This window comes from Haliaeetus leucocephalus, unplaced genomic scaffold, assembly GCF_000737465.1.
Source record: "Haliaeetus leucocephalus isolate CR32 unplaced genomic scaffold, Haliaeetus_leucocephalus-4.0 Scaffold184, whole genome shotgun sequence".
Classification (NCBI taxonomy): domain Eukaryota; kingdom Metazoa; phylum Chordata; class Aves; order Accipitriformes; family Accipitridae; genus Haliaeetus; species Haliaeetus leucocephalus.
The window spans coordinates 9,857,840-9,875,691 of NW_010972620.1; the positions used below are offsets into that span (position 1 = coordinate 9,857,840).

At 46.4% G+C, this 17,852-nt stretch overlaps 1 protein-coding gene across 2 annotated transcripts in view; it reads left to right on the forward strand.

Annotated features, from left to right (window-relative positions):
- Positions 1-17,409, forward strand: part of ACTR1A (ARP1 actin-related protein 1 homolog A, centractin alpha (yeast)) — an 18,435-nt gene extending 1,026 nt beyond the window's left edge. For both annotated transcript variants that reach the window (XM_010564819.1, XM_010564818.1), the window contains exons 2-11: positions 5,291-5,355; positions 6,250-6,325; positions 7,093-7,218; positions 8,013-8,137; positions 8,458-8,674; positions 11,806-11,898; positions 13,231-13,405; positions 14,301-14,362; positions 14,738-14,778; positions 15,156-17,409. In XM_010564819.1, the coding sequence (XP_010563121.1) occupies positions 6,278-6,325; positions 7,093-7,218; positions 8,013-8,137; positions 8,458-8,674; positions 11,806-11,898; positions 13,231-13,405; positions 14,301-14,362; positions 14,738-14,778; positions 15,156-15,258 (990 nt within the window). In that variant the 5' untranslated portion in view covers positions 5,291-5,355; positions 6,250-6,277 and the 3' untranslated portion in view covers positions 15,259-17,409. The remainder of the gene's footprint in view (positions 1-5,290; positions 5,356-6,249; positions 6,326-7,092; positions 7,219-8,012; positions 8,138-8,457; positions 8,675-11,805; positions 11,899-13,230; positions 13,406-14,300; positions 14,363-14,737; positions 14,779-15,155) is intronic.
- Positions 17,410-17,852: the final 443 nt, after the last annotated feature.

The window sequence follows — 17,852 nt, forward strand, 5'->3', positions numbered from 1 at the left end:
CAGCTAGAGCTGTCCGTCAGGCGGGGCTGCACCCCGGCTCTGCGGCCCCGCCTTGTCCCTCTTTGTGCCTGGGGGACAATGGCGGCTGGTGGGCCCGGCCTTGGCCAGAGTCCCAGCATGCTCTGGGGGCAGGCCTTGGCCGGACCCCCAGCATGCTCCGGGGGTGTCTGCTCTTCTCTGTTGGACCATGCTAGTGATGATACCCTGCAGCCAACCTCCCCATCACAGGCTGCTCCCTGACAGGCCCAGCAAAAGGGGGCATGCTGGCACCCAAGGCGTGGATTCCCATGCTGAAGCCCACAGGAGGCAGAGCTCCTAAAGGAACTGCTCCCAGCGTGGGTTGCATCAGCTGTAATTTGACAGTGGGGTGTGGTGTCACAGATGGCTGCTCCTAGCTGATAATGTTTCTTGTTAGCTCAAAGCAGACCTTCAACCTGTGTGGGTAACGGCTCAGTTTGAGATGAATGAGAGTGATTGCATGCCTTGTTGAGATACTGCTGGGTCCAGTTCTGATTAGCCCCATCCATGCTGGCATCCCAAGAGAAAGGACTATCCAGGAAGGGGTGGGAGGGCGTATCTTGGAGGGAGCCTCCTTCAGTGTGGTGAGTCACAAATTCATGCTCCTCCCTTCTGACCTCTACTGTCAGTGATTCAGATTTTGTTGTTTTGAAGGGTCAGTGTTGTACTGTCTTCTTTCTCCATAATCTTAATTTCTGCTGAATCTTTTTGCCATATGACATGTGGACTTGCTAGCTTAGCGCTTCTCAAAGTATTGCTTTTTTTCCCATAAGCTGAATGATTGTAGGTCTTCTCAGATCAAGCCAATTATTCTTCTGACCTCTTCTTTATTATTGATCCCAATTTCCTCCCTACGATTTGAGCTCTCTCATACAGTTTTGGTTTTGTGTCTTCCCCTGGAATCACAGCAGAGAGATTTAGGTTAGACATTGAAGGAGACTATCTAATGGAAATGGAGATTGAGCAGTAGAATTGACTATGTAGAGAAAAACATGTTATCCTCCTTACTGAAGACATTAAAGAATAAGTTAGGTTGATTGTTCTTAGAAATGACTGGAGTAGCACTGACCCTGCTGTGATGTCGAGTGATTAGCTAACCATTAAAGTTATTCCCAGGCACTCTGGTACTGTGAGGATGGGTTTGTTGTGCTATAGTCATATAATAGGAGCTTATATCTAATTTCAGCATGTCCTTTTGTTATTTAGTGCTATGATTGCCGCCTCTGCTTCAGACCTGAAGAAGGGCTCATCTGCCAGCAACTGACTCTTGTTTCTTTTCTCATTTTATCAGCTGGTCTTATAAAAGCTAATTCTTCTTGCGTCTCTTATAAATGAGTTCCCCCCCTTCCCCTCCCTGTACAAGAAGTAGAATGAAGCAGTTGTTGTGACATCTGCCTTTAATGCTGGCAGGCTGTCAGCCAAGGAACCTTGTGGTGACACTGCATTTTTGGTACTCTTCTGAGTTCAGGCAGGACGGGAAGTGGAGCTGCACAGAGCAGGTACTGCTGTTCCTGCTGCTTCATTACTGCTTTTCCTCAGAGAGCTGCAGGCTCTTTTCAAAGCTCTTTTCAAGGCTGAGTGTTATCCCGTCTCACGTATGCGTGTGTGTGGGAAGGTGGGGAGGGGGAAATGAGATACTGAGCTAGTGAACAAGCCAGACTACCCCCCCCACCCCAGTCCCAGCCCTGCTCTGATATCTCAGTGTGTTCCAAAAGGACATTAAGGTATGTAGCTAAAAACTCAACAAGGAGGTGTTTTTCTCTTACCAAACAGCATGCTCAGCTGCATGTTTTCAGCAGGGAGAGTTTTGTAATATGCAGTGAGAGGTTGGAACTGTACCTCAGCACAACTTAATACTCTTTATTGTTTAGTAAGTAATTTTTAAGAGTTACGTTCCCATCTTGCACTCCAACAAGCCCTCTCTGAAATAAATGGTCTAGGAGCCCTGATGAACATAATGCACATGCAGATAGACAGCATGGTTCAGCTGTGGCCTAAGCAAGCGCAAATTCCTTGACGTCCATGGAATTGTCTCTCTTTACATAAAAGAGGATAAAATTTGGATTTGTAGCCTAAGTGGTGGCATTTAAACAGCTGAGCTGTCAGTAAGGGCCGTTGTGTCTTTGGTTTGTTCTGGAACTTATAAAATGTGTATCAAATAAAATAGTTTTACAATATGAAATGTGCACTCCCCATAAAAAGTGCTATACAGCAGATTGACTCTTGGTGATTTCCATTTAAATTTGAGTCCTAAACGCATCAGGATGAATGAATCAATAACTGACTAGCTACAGAGCTAGCGGGAGAGGCATGTTCAGTTACTTCAAGGTACTCATGAGAATTTTCCATGAGATTATTTTTCTTGACCTTCACATTTGACATGTAGTTTTTCTTTCTTCTTTTATTCTTTTGCTCAGATTAAACAAAAAACAAACCAACCAAGTAAAACAGGATGAAAGCCCAGCCAGGATAGTTACTGGTGGAAGGGTGTTAATTTTTAAATTTGTTTAAGTTCTAATAAATCAGAGTTTGTAGCAGAAGGGAGGATGCATGGTTTTTTGCTTGTCTGAAACAAAGATGAAAAACAGGTCTTTACTTTAAACCCTCTGAATCAGCCAGGGTTATTTCAAAATTTAAACCTTTTCCTCTGATTGTACAGGAATCTCAAACTGGTCGAAAATAAATAGATTGACTCGGTGCACATGTATTTTCAAAGAAGTAAAATGTTTTCAAGAAAAATTGAATAGGTCAGAAAGTGCTGTCAGGTCTTTGTAGTGTGGACATAGCAAACAGCTGTGCTTGGTTTAGTCCCAGGCACTTGGAAGCACAACTGTATTGAAGTCCCATCCTACTGGCGCATTCAAAACAGTCATTTGTCTTTGACTCCAGCTAGGAGTTCTGAACTACCAACACATTCAGTTTACTTTGAACTTCAATATGTAAATCTTAAAATGCATAAATTGCTGGGAATGTCACCAGGACACACTGGGTAATTTTTGGCCTGGCATAAGGAAGTTTCAATCTCTGTATTAAAACAGGAGCATCATTGTTCTCCTGAAGCCACTTCCCAGCAGTGGACTGTGCTGGCAGCAAGGTCAGTCATTATCTTGAATAATATATTCAATAAGCACAATATTCTGATGTGGTTATGTTACCGTGTTTCATTCAACTTTTTTGCTACAAGGCTTGACAAAGGATGGTGTTATTTCCCAGGTATAGAGTTGTTTATAAGGTATGATAAGGAAAATCAGAATAGTGGTTTTATTTGTTGCTTCACTTTGAAGTGAATACCCAGAACAGAGCCTATCTAAAGGGAAGTCTTTTTAACACTTCACAGGCCACTTTGTCACACTGGTACATGTTAGGGCAGACGTTGGGATGCAACTGGAGCCAAGTCCCTCTTGCCCAGAGGGAGTAGTCCTGCCCAGGTGCCAGCTTGGGTGTGCTCCTTGAGCCAGCCTGGCTGCAGACATTTGTCAGGAGGCAAGGATTCGAGCGATCTATCTTTTATATCTTTTATAACTAGTTAGGTCTGGTTTGCAGAGTGTTCCTGATACTCCTCCCTTATAGATGCATCCTGGCAAATCTGACTGTAGGTTTTAAGGCAGGAGTGCCCCTGCCCTGGTAGCAGAGCACACATGCTCTGTGCAAAGCCCGGCACCTTGGCTGAAACTGCTGATGAAAGTAGTTTGGGAATAAGGCGCTGGACTGACTGTGAACTGGCGAGGCTGGGGCCGCCCTGCATTCCTTTCTGCTGAGCCTGCTCTGGCTGGTAACCTCTGGCACTGGGAACTGGGCAGCATCAGAAACCGCTGCAGCCAGAGCTTGGCTGGCAGAGCCCTGAGCAACTCATTTGGCCTCAGTCTCCAAGTGAAAGCAGTGATGCTGACCAATGCAGAAGTGGTGGAAAGGGGAAAGCAGTGGAGGAGCTGCATTGCTACTTGTTTTAAAATGCTATGGGGCAGCCACAAGGTCTTTTTGACCTCAAAAACAGAGCAGTCCTGCTGCAGAGCCCTTGAGAGTGAACAGGCACTTCAGAGGTCACAGGTTTCAGTGCAAACTCACATGCTTTGCTCCAAGTACAGGGTAAAGCCAAACTGCTCCTCTTTCTGCAGAAAAGCTTGCTCCCATGGTAGTCTGGGATTACCAGTGAAACGGCTTATCCGAGGAGAGCCTATGAAAGTCCGCTCCTTAGCAAAACTTGGGTGTTCCTGCAAACTGCTCATTGTTTCAAGATGTCATTCCCTTGTGCAAGGAGAGGAAATGGAGGAGGGGAAGAAGTCAGCACAGATCCAAGTTGATGATGGGGTTCCCAGGATGCTTCCGGATGATACCGACAGGGACGGGAGCTGTGGGGCCAGATGCCTGGCTCTGACTCCCTGCCAGGGCCTCCCTGCGGCTGGTTTTACCCGCTCTGGGTTTGCTGCTTGTGCTGTTTTGAATGTTGCAGAAGGCTTTTTGGATTTCTGCCTTTCTGACTGCCATACCTAATCTTTTCTTCCTTGTCCCTTCTAAACAAGCCCTATCCTGTCAGCTGCTCTTCCTGCCTCCAGCCCTTCCCCTTGCAGTGTGACTGGTACCTTTGTTCTTTCCAGACCCCAGTCTGGGTTCATTTCCAGTGTCTTTTCTGACCACGTTTCTGCAACCTGCCTCCTTAGCATTGGCTAGTTTATCCACCACGTGATCTTTTCCCTAGTCTCTGCTCCAGACTGTTTCACACAGTCCTTTCCTACTTCCTTTTCTGACTTTATCCACCCTCCTTCCATCCTTTCCAAATCTTCTTCCGAGAGGCCTACAGCCTTCATCCTCCCCATTTTAGCAGTGGGCTCTGAAGCTGCCAGGGTTCGGTTGCTCTTGCTTGGCTTTCTGGAGTGCTGTCCTTCACCCAGAGAGTATTTAAGATCAACAGAAAACTGCAGACCTTGGATTTAGCCTCCTGCACCCCTAGCAATAGCACTGGGTAGAAAAATTCTTCTCTGTACAGAGCAGCATTTGGTGTGTACATGGAGCAGTACCGGGACGCTCCTGGGTGTTTGTGCCCTGTGTGATGTGTCGCTGCTAGGCAGGTGCCAGTTACTCCCCTCTAGTGGCCAAGCTGGCCTGCTGACACCTTCCCATCCCCAATCCCGCCTGGCAAATCAGTCTCTGGGGCGCTTTATTCCTAGTAAAAAGAGGAGGATCTGGCAGTGCTGATGTACTTTGCTACTCCTTTACAACTTGTGAAGATGCCTGAATGAATGATAAGCTCATGTTTTCATCTTTGCTCCCACAGGGCTCAGGTGTGATTAAAGCAGGTTTTGCAGGCGATCAAATACCGAAATACTGCTTTCCAAACTAGTAAGTATTCTGCTGGTCTTGGTAAGTTCTTAGTACTGTGTAACAATTCTTTGATACATAGAGGGGAAGAATGGTCCAATTTTGTAACTGGAGAAATTAGTTATTCTTCTTCTGCCTGCTGCACAGAAGTATCAGGGAGGGGAGATCTCTGCTATTAAGTACTTTGAGATTTTTGGGAGGGGGGTGACGCACCATAAAAGGTGACGTATCATTTTGTCAGGCTCAACACCCAACCAAAGCTGTAGTATCCTTTAGTCTTGAGACATGAGGAAAAGGACAAGGAAAAAGACAAAGATGGGACGAGAAGTGTGAAGACCTCTGTATTTCTTTGATGTGTGGTCTGATGTCTTGATTCCTGCCAAACTTCCTTGGAAGTTTTCTGAGAGTTTTACTGGAAGGAGGCCTACTGGATCAGGAACTCTGAATATGGCTTTTATTTTCAATGGGGTGGGTTTTTAATGAGTATATTTATGTTCTGAGCAATGTGCTCTGTATGGTGAGGTGGGTTATGGGACTATAAACGTCTAATCTGAGAAGCTACCTGAGGTCAGGCAACATCATGTGGATCTATCAGCTCAGACCATTGCTTAGTCTAGCCATGTTCACCCCAGGCACTGTTGGAACAAGTAAGTCTGAATCATCTGAGAAAGCGTGGCCAGACTCAGCTGGCTTATATCCTGCCACTTCAGAACTGTCTACAATCTGTTCCCTTCACCTCTGATTCTGAGATTAGCTCAGAGCAAACCTGGGTCTGTCTGGACCTGGTAGTGCCCCCAGACCTGTCCATTGCTTTAGAAAGTACTGGTTAGGACAGAGAGGAACACAAAGTAGTTAATCCTTGGGTGCATCTGAGCTCTCTCTCTAGAAGCACTTACACTCTTGCCTCTGTTCTAGTGTGGGCAGACCAAAGCACATTCGTGTTATGGCTGGTGCTTTAGAAGGGGACATTTTCATTGGTCCAAAGGCAGAGGTAAGAAAACCTGTATACTGCACTTCTCCATATTTCTCAGTATCCTGCTGTAAGGAGGGGCTGTAGCAGTTATGTTTAAAAGGGCTGTGGTTCCTTGGCATCAGCATATAGATCTGAAGAGCAGAATAGGTTGTCACGTTTAAGTGTGTCCAAGGTGGAGTGGGAAGCTCCATTAAATTCTTGTGCCAACCTTCTGACCACAGACCTTTTTTCCAAGTCCTTCTATATCTCTCCTTTTTTTCTAGGCTACTTCTAGGTCTGTATGGTTAAATCCCCATTGTTTTGACTGGGAACTTCAGGAATGGACCCTACTTGCCTTTTATCTCCCTGATGTGGGCAAGAAGCTTGCTTTCCACAGTTCTGCTTTTGTCAGCATGTAGTTGTATGGTCTCACATTTCTTGTGAGCCCTCCAAACTACATTCCCCAATGCCACCCTGTTATGTTTTGTATCATGACTGAGCTGGTAGAACAAAGATACCATTTGATAGGTGTCTGTATGTTGGCTTGAAAAGTGTTAGGATGGAATGTGCTCTGCAACTGCCAGCCTTTCCTGCTTGGTATAAAAAGGCCTTGTTTAATCTTGTGAATATTTCTCTGGCAGAGATGTTTGTGATTAATGTTCAGTTTTTGCCCTACATGCTAGAGATAAGTTGTCTTTTAGTGGCATCAAAAAAGTGAGTCTGACATTAAATCATAGTCGTCGTGCTCAGAAATGTGATTGTTTGAGTCTGACAGGTATGCTCTGTTGTCCTTTCTGTTTGCTCAGGAGCACAGAGGTCTCCTCTCGATCCGATACCCGATGGAGCATGGCATAGTGAAGGACTGGAATGACATGGAGCGCATTTGGCAGTATGTGTATTCAAAAGACCAGCTTCAGACATTCTCAGAGGAGGTGAGATACCTCATTACGTAATGGCACAGGCATCATTCAGTATGTATATAACACCAGGAGCTTTGGAGCTCCAGGAAAGATTTGGGACTTTTCCTTTGCTCTTCTTTCTAAACATGTCTGTTGTTAAATTAGGTTCTTTTACCTCTCAGGAGATATTGCACAAGAAGTGTCCAAGCAGAATTCCTCCCCAGATCTAATGTTCTGGCCTGACTGAAAATCTGACTTTCAGCATTTGTTATTCACACTCTCTCTAATGATCCTGCTCTAGGCCAAGTGCTTCTAACTTTTCCTGTTCTGCCTGCACATCAGGCATATCCACGCAGCAGTGACGTGATTTGAAGTAAGGAAGGAGAAAACCACAATCCTGTGGTCTGGAATGAGCTGACCAAAAAATTATTCAATGACAGAGAGCAATAGGTTGTATAAATGGAGTAGGAATATTTCTGCCTGCGCGTGCTAAGACCATATGCCTTCACCCTTTCTTAGAGTCTGTGTATTTTGGCTGATCTGACTGACCTTTGGCACTGAGAGTCATCTTGTTCATCCTTCATGGGGCAGGGTTGCTCACAGAGTAGATTTCCTAACACTTCATAACTACACCAGAACCCTGCTGGTCTTCCAACTTAATAGAGGGTATTCACAGTCTAATACAGCTTAGTAGCTGAAATTATTTCCTTCTACGTGTCCCTTTGCACTAGTGGTTCCTAAAGTGAATAAATAAGCAGAAATTTTCAGGAACACACGTCTAGCTGCCTCCTGGTTATTGCAGCACAGCTCCTTCTTTTCTTTACCAGCATCCTGTGCTGCTGACAGAAGCACCCCTAAACCCACGCAAGAACAGAGAGCGTGCTGCTGAGGTGTTTTTTGAGACCTTCAATGTGCCAGCACTATTCATCTCCATGCAAGCTGTGCTTAGCCTGTAAGTGTCTTTCGTCTTTGATTTGTGCTTGTGAAATGTTGCCATGAAATCCATTTTTTCACAAACCAAAACAAAACCTGTGGAAGACCACACTGATGTCTGACTTACCCCTTTTCAAGCAAGAACTGAAACTCAATTTTAATTTCTGTAATAAAGAATTTACAGGAATTTGCTGAACTATGATGAGAACTAGGTTTTGGGATTTTTTTTAGCCCCTGTTCATGGGAAATCTCTGCTCCCTGAGTTGAGCCTGGATGTGCTGCATGCTTGGGGTCACTTTGAATTTCTTGTTCTGACTTGATTGTTTGCCCCTTCGCTAGCTACGCAACTGGGAGGACTACAGGAGTGGTGCTGGACTCCGGGGATGGCGTTACCCATGCAGTTCCCATCTATGAAGGCTTTGCCATGCCCCACTCCATCATGCGGATTGACATTGCTGGCCGTGATGTCTCACGCTACCTGCGTCTCTATCTCCGGAAGGAAGGCTATGACTTCCACACAACCTCCGAATTTGAGATTGTCAAGACCATCAAGGAGGTGATGCACTGTCTGTTTCTGTGTTTATCCAAGAAGGGATTCCTGCCCAGGGGAAGTTGTGACTCGTGGAATCCAGTGGAAAGTGCTAGCCTACCTAGCTCCACAGCTCATTCCTTTATCTACCCAAGGGAGACTAGGGCCGCTAAGATGATGAAGGACTGGAGCACCTCTCATGAGGAAAGGCTGAGAGAGCTGGGACTGTTGAGCCATGTGAAGAGTAGGTTGTGGAGGTTCTTATCAATATATATAAATGTCTGAAGGGAGGATGCAAAGAAAACAGAGCCAGGCTCATTTCAGTGATGTCCAGTGACAGGACAAGATGCACAAACTGAAGCACAAGAGGTTCTGTCTGAACATAAACTTTTTTACTGTGAGGGTGATGAAGCACTGGCACAGGTTGTCCAGAGAGTTGTGGAGTCTCCATCCCAGGTGATATTCAAAAGGCATCTGGACATGGTCCTGGGCAACCTGTTCTAGGTGACCCTGCTTGAATGGGGGGCAGGACAAGATGACCTCCAGAGGTCACTTGCAAATCAGCCATCTGGTGTTCTGGGAGGCTTACAGTCAAGGTCGCATCTAATCCCTGTTGAGGAGGTGTTAACATGGAGATGAAGACAGGCTGGTAGTTCAGAATCTGATCTGCATTTATCTGTGCTGCAGTTTCTCGGGATCTGATCTCTTTCACTAGTGTTTGTTTACCCTTCAGGGCAAGGGTCTGTAAAATCCATGGCAGGTAGGGATCACAAGTGGGATATTGCAAGTTGCTTCCATCCCTCTGTGAAAGAATTCACTCACAGCATTCACATTTACAAAAGCTTCCCCTCTTTTATAGCGTCTGCAGTGTTCAGTGACCTTGCAGCTACACAGCAGTTTGGAAAGCAGTGATTAACATCCCTAGTAAAGCAGTTACCTTGGCTTCTGTTGTGCACCAAGAGAGGAGGACAGAGGTGGGATGGTGAATAGTAGCTCAGAGCTGGTGACTGCTCACAGCAGCTTTGCAGCATCGCTGTGCTCACATAGACAGGTTGCTCTCTGATTTCAGCAACACTGTGTGACTTGGGGCTGCCTGTGCACCTATGCCTTCAGTACATGGGGTCAGTCCTCAGATCAGCACTGGCTGTGATTGCCGTGTGCTGATGCCTGGCAGTTGGTGCCATGCTGCAGGACCCCATCACAAGCTATGATTGCCACAGATAACTCTGGGCTGAGCCAGCAGCCTGTGCCAGGGCTTGAGAGTGTTAAGGAGCTATTCCTGAGCCTGTGACCTACCGGCAAAGGACCATAATGGAAATAGTTTGCTTGTTCTGCATGACTATAGCTCAGTGTGGTTGTGCTGAGGGAGCAGTGCTTGTGCTTCATGTCAGGGTACAGCTGAATGGCTTCCGCCTGTTGCCCAGAGCAGGAGACTTCATAGGGCTGTAGGTTTTAACCTGGTAGCTGCTCTTTGTTTTACAAGTGCTGATTGCTGAATGAGAGAAAAAGCTGACGTGCAGATACTGCAGCATCTGTAGACCAGAAGATCTAGTGATCAGAGGCTTGCTGGAGAACTCTTTTCTTCAGAAGCAGCCTGTTTTGTACCAAGCATCAGTTGCAGTGCAATTGCAATGGCCTTATGGGACAAAGCAAGAGGCTTGTACTCTTCATAAATGGCCAAGGCTCCCTTTGCATCTTGGGTGATGAAACTATTAAAAAATGTTGTGCTGACTGTTAAACACAATGTCTTGCACCAGTGCAGTATCTCCTCTGGACTATACACTTAGGAAAACAAAGAGCAGGGGAAAGTGAGCCAAGTCCTGCTTTGCATACTGACTACCCTCACCAGTGAGATTGCTGAAGAAGCGAGGAAACAACCTGATGTTTGCTCTACAACTTACACTTTTTGCTTTACTTTAAGACTAATTTTAGCTGGGGAAAGTTTTGCAAATTTCTAGGATATATGTACCTGGAACTTGCAGTGAGATTTCTATTGATGTTGGTGCCATTTGTGACTTGATTTGCAAATCTGAGGGCCTGAGTGTGGCTTCTTATGTTTGCAGCTTTCTTCCGTTTGGAGAAGTTTGGATATACAGCCTGAATGCACCATGGCAAGCACAAAGCTGAGATCCTGTACATGGGAGTTTCTCAGTCTCAAAAGCTGCTTGTGATCTGTTGGAGTCTGTCTGACTGGTTTTGGGTTTTTTTTAATGGCAAAAATTTAGGAAAGAAATTTGGGGATGTTGAAAAGTCTAGAGAAGAAACTACCTTAAAAGGGGAACCCTTAATGCCTACTTTAGTGCAAACGTTGTTCTCTGTTTCTTGGTTTACTGTGAGGGCAAACACCCTCAGGTTCCCCAGAGAGTTTTGTAGATTCTCCGTCTGTGGAGGTACTCCAAACACAACTGGACATGGTGTTGAGCAGCCTGCTTTAACTGACCCTGCCTGAGCAGGGGGATTGGACTAGATGATCTCAGGAGGGCCCTTCCAATCTAAACATTTCTGTGATTCTGTTTAGACTTTTTTTTTTTTAATCTCCAAATGATGACAATTTGAAATAGCAAAAACATGGGGTGCTGGAGCGGTTTGAAAAGTCAGAGTATTTTGTTTCCTGTAACTTAAAATCTAGGTGGGCAATGGGAAGTCAGCAGCTTGGATCATGTTAAGGAATTTTTGCTGTTAGCTATTAGTTATCGTTTACCCTGTTGAAATGTAATAGTGGGCTTTCTTCATGCTCCTAATCTGTTGCAAAGTTACCTGAGCCCACCTTTATACAAGGTTAATGTCACTAAAGGTGTTTCAGGTGTGTGTTTTACTTTGCCCTACAGTAGGTTGGAAGTGCTTACAGGATAGTTACCCCATCTGTGCTAGAGAGAGGTAACTTCTAAGCAGCGAGAAAGAGCTGGAAGAGAGAGGTAAGCAGCAGCTAGAGGGGGTGTGAGCATCCTTGATATCTCTAATTGTCACATGGAGCTGTAGCATGAATAGGTATTTTACCTGATGTGAACCCAAAAGGTCTTTCCCCAGCACAAAATATTGTTGAAATTGGTCTCCCCAAAGGGATACATGGATTTTTTGCTAGTGAGAAAAGTATTTTATCAGAGGCATTTGGGTTTACCCTTCTCATCTCCCTCTCCCTGACTCTGTTTCCTCTCCAGCGTGCCTGCTACCTGTCAATAAGCGCCCAGAAGGATGAGACTCTGGAGACTGAGAAGGCTCAGTACTACCTGCCAGATGGAAGCACTATTGAGGTTTGTAAAGACCACCCTCAGAGGATTCCTAATGTGAAGCACAGGGTTTCCAGAATAGCCTTCTGCCTAGTGATGGGAAATTTAATGCGGTGTAGGTGGGAGGAGATAATTTTAAAAGACCAGAAGTCATCCCAGGCTGTTGACTGGGCACTAGAATTTTTAGGGGAAGAAAACATTATTAGAAACCTGACAACTTCTACTGGAAGTCCTGTGTAAGGATACAGCATGACCATGGGGACTCTGAGCTGTTTGAGTGCAGGCTCTGATCTGGCAAATCTTTATGTAGATCAGGAACAGAGTGTGGGTAGTTACCAGTTCACTGTAAATTCAGCAGTGGTTTTGTGTGTGGCTTTTGTCCTGCCTAGAGGTGCAGAAACAATTGCTTTGAAGAGTGAGTTAGGAATACTCCTCAGAAGACTGAGCCCATTACAGAGTAGATGAAGAAGAGGAAATACAGGTCTTAACTGCAGTACCAGGGGTGGATCTGCTCCCTTTTCTGCCAGTGACCTGCTATATGGGGCTGAGCAAGTTTCTTAATCTCTTTCATCTACAAAATGGAAACAGTGCCTTTTCTGGGAGTAGTAGACCAAACTTCACTTGGGAGCTAGTGATGCAGCATCAATGTCCAGGAAACTTCCTGACTGTTGTGGTTTAACCCCAGCCAGTAACTAAGCACCATGCAGCTGCTCACTCACTTCCCCCCCACCCGGTGTGATGGGGGAGAGAATCAGGGAAAAAACAAGTAAAACTCATGTGTTGAGATAAGAACAGTTTAACAGAACAGAAAGGAAGAAAATAATAATGATAATTACAACAATAATAAAATGACAATAATAAAAAGGATTGGAATATACAAAACAAATGATGCACAATGCAATTGCTCACCACTCGCCAACCAATGCCCCGTTAGTTCCCAAGCAGTGATCCCCCCCGGGCCAACTCCCCCCAGTTTATATACTGGGCATGATGTCACATGGTATGGAATATCCCTTTGGCCAGTTTGGGTCAGCTGTCCTGGCTGTGTCCCTTCCCCACTTATTGTGCCCCTCCAGCCTTCTTGCTGGCTGGGCCCAAGAAGCTGAAAAATCCTTGACTTGGTCTAAATACTACGTAGCAACAACTGAAAACATCAGTTTGTTGTCAGCATTATTCTCATACTAAATCCAAAACATAACACTATACCAGCTACTAGAAAGGAAATTAACTCTATTCCAGCTAAAACCAGGACACTGACTCTGAAGGTTCACCTAAGAAAGGTAGGCCCAAACTGTAGACAGTGAACAGAGCCACACTGCTCTCTCTTGCCCTCTGTGCTAACTTCTCCCCTTGCAGATTGGCTCTGCCCGTTTTCGAGCCCCGGAGCTCCTGTTCCGGCCAGACCTGATAGGGGAGGAATGTGAAGGACTCCATGAAGTGCTTGTTTTTGCCATTCAAAAATCAGACATGGACCTGAGGCGAACGCTGTTCTCCAACATCGTGCTGTCTGGAGGCTCCACGCTTTTCAAAGGTTCCTGCCTCTCCTCTTTCAGTGGGTTGTGACATATCTGATCTCTGGCTTCCTTCTCATGTGAAACTGGGAAGATAACCTAGGTCACCCAACTTGTCCTGTGAGATGAGGGCTGTGGGAACTCTGCTCTCTCAGGGGGGTTACTGTCTTAATTTTCTGAGTCCTAGTCATATCCTTCTGGGTATGTAAGATACCTCTGCCCTTGTATATAATTTCCTGCATTTGGGGGGATTTTATCTTTTTCCTCTTATCACTCTGCTTGTGTCAGGACTGAATAGCTGTGTCACTTTTGCTGCTCTAGTTCAGGGTAGTTGAGACTGGATACCTAAAAGGCTCCTGCATCTCCTGAGGTTCCTTAGGTCTTTGGTATCCGAGAGAGTCCAACAGTCCTGATACTGCATGAAATGTCAGCTACACATGTGCAGGAAACTTTCTACCCATCCCCTCAGGGCTCAGCTGGTCCCCATCAACTTAAAGATATCCTTTGCCAGATCCTGTCAGCCTGTTATCCACAGGTGGAGATCTCTGGATAGGTCCTGGTCTTCCCATTCAAACCCTGCTCCCCTGTACAAATGGGCTGGACACAGGAGGAATGCCCAGGGAAGGAGGAGGGAACTGGCCCACCTGTGGTCCTAGCTAAAAATCTCACTTGCTCATCTGAAGTTACTGCTGAGGGATAGAGCCCATTGTGCTGGTGTTTGAAGTCTGCTTGAGGGAGACAGAATCCTGTTACTTCACTGGCTGTGTTCTGTGCCTCTCCAAATTGGTCTCTCTGTGAGATCTGGAGTGGGATATTTGAATAGGACTGCATAGGACATGTCCACATTGTTAGCAGATGGAACTTGGGATTTTGCTGAGGGGCTCACACTACATGGGGGTTTTTTGTCTTTTGTAGGCTTTGGTGACAGGCTGTTGAGTGAGGTGAAGAAACTAGCTCCGAAGGACGTCAAAATAAGGGTAGGAGCAGTCTCTCTTGTATTTATCACATACTACGTGTGTTGTTCTGTGGCCTTTAAAGAATGACACTGAGAGTGCAGCTGCCATTTGCTTCAAACCAGAAACTACTTTCCTGAGACAGCCCAACAGTATTTTCTGTTGTGATGAAAACCTGTTTGGTTTCATCACTGAGAAGGTGGCTCCTCTGACAACATGAACCCTGTCCAGGATGCTAGACCACAGTGGCTGTTTTGTGGGGGGCTGCTGGGTGTCTTTCTGGTGGGAGAGATCATACCCATGTTTGTCAGCTGTTAGCTGTAGTGAAATGGGGGCAGTGTGCCAGGAGGAGCAGACTGGAGCTTGGGAAGGTATTGACTGATTCTCTCTTTCTCCCAGATATCAGCTCCTCAGGAAAGATTGTATTCCACGTGGATTGGGTATGTACTGCACAGCGACACATCTTGCTGTGGGATGAGGGCTGGTGAGGCGCAGCCTGTCGGCACTCCCACTGTTGTCCTTTCTGGTGCTGCGTGTCAGGGTTTCATGCGATGCTTGGTGTGTTACTGGAGCAGCGATCGGCAGGTCGTTTGGGAGGGGGTGGCTGGTGCCAGGGTCTGTAGTGCCAGCACGTTTGAGGCTAACAGGAGAGGAAGTGACTGTTCAGAGAGCATTTCTGTTGTAGATAACTGGGAGCCACAGCACCTTTCTAACATGAGGAAGTGTCATGCAGTAGAAACAGCTCATCTCTGCAGAGATATGATGAGAGTGCCCCTAACATTTTCCTTTAACCCATAACATGCCTGTCTCTCCCTAGTGGCTCTATTCTGGCCTCACTGGACACCTTTAAGAAAATGTGGGTTTCGAAAAAGGAGTATGAAGAAGACGGAGCTCGTGCCATCCAGCGAAAAACCTTCTAGCCCTGGGACCTGTCCTCGGTCTCCTCCGAAGACTCACTTCAGTTCTAAACTCGCTTTTCTGAGTCCGAGTGTCTGAGAGCTGCCTGTGTGTGTGTGTGTGCGCCAGCATGCCCCGATGTCACTGAGCAAAGACAACAGCAGCAGGAGGGTTGTTTTAGTACTACTAACTTCTTATTTTTTTCTTTTATTTTTTGTTGGTTTTTTTTTAAATGGAAAGGAGAAAATACCAATTTGAAATTCTCCAGAATGGCCCATTTCTTTTTCATTTCAGTCCCTTAATTTCTGTATCACAATCACATTTTTCACTGTAAAACAAGCAAGCAAAAACAAAGGGAACAGCTTATAGAAACTGCCTAGCAAGCCAGAAGGGAGCCAACCACTGCAGACTGCTCACGCAGGCTTTAGTCGGCCTGACTGCAACGCCTGGATTGTTTGGAAACACTTAGCTGAGGCCCCATAGCTACTTTCTTCTTCAGCAGTGTCTTCACCATCAGTAGGTTTTTGAGGTTGTTTTTAATACAGTTTTTGTTAAGAGAAAGCACATTCTCAACAGTTAACCCCTTTACCCCTACTGTTTTTGGTGTGTGAGTGTGTGTATGCCTGTGTAACTTAGCCTGATGTGTGGGTCTGCACCACAGCTGGAGAAGTTGGTGATAGGACTTAGTTTGTATTGCATGGAGTAGAACAAAGCAAATCTAATCAGCTCTCATTGTACTAGGCGGTAATTCTCTCGTACCTTGTTTTAAGTACCTATTCTCCTCTGGAAGCAAGTGCCCCAGAATGGGGGTGAAGGCACTTGTGTGTTCCCTTCAACCTGCCAAGATTTACAGTGCTGAGTTCTCATGTTCTTTCTCTGTAAGAGCTGAGGCTGTTTCCCCCTTTCCTGCCATGTCGGGGCAAAGGGAGCATGTATTTGCAGCCAGGCATAATAACTCCTGTGTACTTTATCCATTCTGGGTCAAAATAATAATTGGAAAGGTGCATTGTAATGTAAGAATTGTTTTATTTATTGAAATGTCTGAGGATATCTCAAATACTGACCACAGCACCTGGGAATTACGCTTTGGGTCTTCTTTGAACACCTGTTACCCAGCTGTCCATTGTTTGATGTTAACACTGTTTACAGCACACATGCTTAGCAGAATAGCCAGCCAGCCCTGCGACACCACCCAGTAACTGCTCTTGAGGGAGTCTTGCTGTTCTCTATCAATGCACTACATGAGAGGACAATAAACTGTACCAGGACGTTGGCGTGAGCAGCAGGTCTGTGAGCAGGAAGCTGTAGCGAGGGCTGTGCTCTGCTGTACTGCGTATGCCTTTCTGCTTGCCCAGTGGCTGCTTTGCTTCTACTGCTTTTACAGCCGTGGGCAGGCCTACAGCTCCACTTGTGTTGGGGAGTGCCACCGTTTCCTCTTTAGGTTTTTGTTATGCATTATTTGGTGCTCTTTTTTTCTCCCCATTGTTGAGTTTCTGCAGTACCTGGCAGTAACAGTGGAGCTGGAGTTGCTCGGTGGCAGTTCCTCCCCCTTCCCCTCCTATCTGTTCATTGCCACGCATCACCTTAGGGTCACTCTCAAGCACAGAGGTGGGGTGAGAGCTGGAGGGCTGCTGCAGAGGCATGGTGAAAGCTGGTGCATTGCCCCAGCCAAGATCAATGTAAACAGCAGCGTGTTGCCCCTGTGGGAACCACGTTCTGCAGGCTCGCTGCTGAGGGCTCTGAGGGGCTATAGGCAGGCATGGTAGTCTCTTCCCAGCTGAGGCCAGGCTGCATGTTCACCTACCCCCATCAGAGCAGACTTTTTTTTTAAGCAAGAGCCTATCAGGTAGAAAAGAGCCATCAATGCTCAGCCACCTTCTGCTGGAAAATCAGTTGCATTCTTGCTGGTTTACTGCAGCGTGCAGTGGGGCAGCAGCAAACCCCTCTTGGTTCAGCTACCACATGCCCCCCAGGCAGTGCCAGTGATCTCTTCCTCCCCCTCCCAGCCCATCTGCTGCCCTTGCAGAAGCAGCAGTGCTCCATTTTGTAACCTGCAGTGACCAGACAGAAAGGTGCCATCTAGCATTTGTTTGATCTGCCTGACTGTTCCCTCGCACACTGTCCAAACCATGTTGCCTGGTAGTGCTCAGCATACTTAAATAAAGTCATTCATATACAACCCTCAAGCCTCCCAGCCTCATCTTCCCCCATTTGCATTTTTAACGAGGTAACTTGTGTTCTTCTCTTGCCTGTGCAGCATTGTTGCTGGCCAACCTGCAAGGAGACACCATCCCTGGTCCAGGATTGTGTCCCTGGCCTGGCTTCTGAGGTGAGGGAGGAGAATCCTGTGCACTGGTCTGCACTGCTGGTGTCCAAAGCTCCTCCTCTCCTCAGCAACCATTGCGTACTGTTTTTCACTGCAGACAGGTCAAGGGCAGCTGAGGTGTGGAGAAGCTGCAAGCGAGGGCTGGTGCGGGCAGCCCTGGCTGAGTGAGGGTGAGGGGGGCAATGCTGTTGTCATTGTGAGAAGAGCTGGTGCCAGCCCAGGCGCTTGCTGAGAACCAACATAGCAAGCTTTGCTCCCAGGGCAGGCCTGGGGACATGGGAAGGTGGTGCT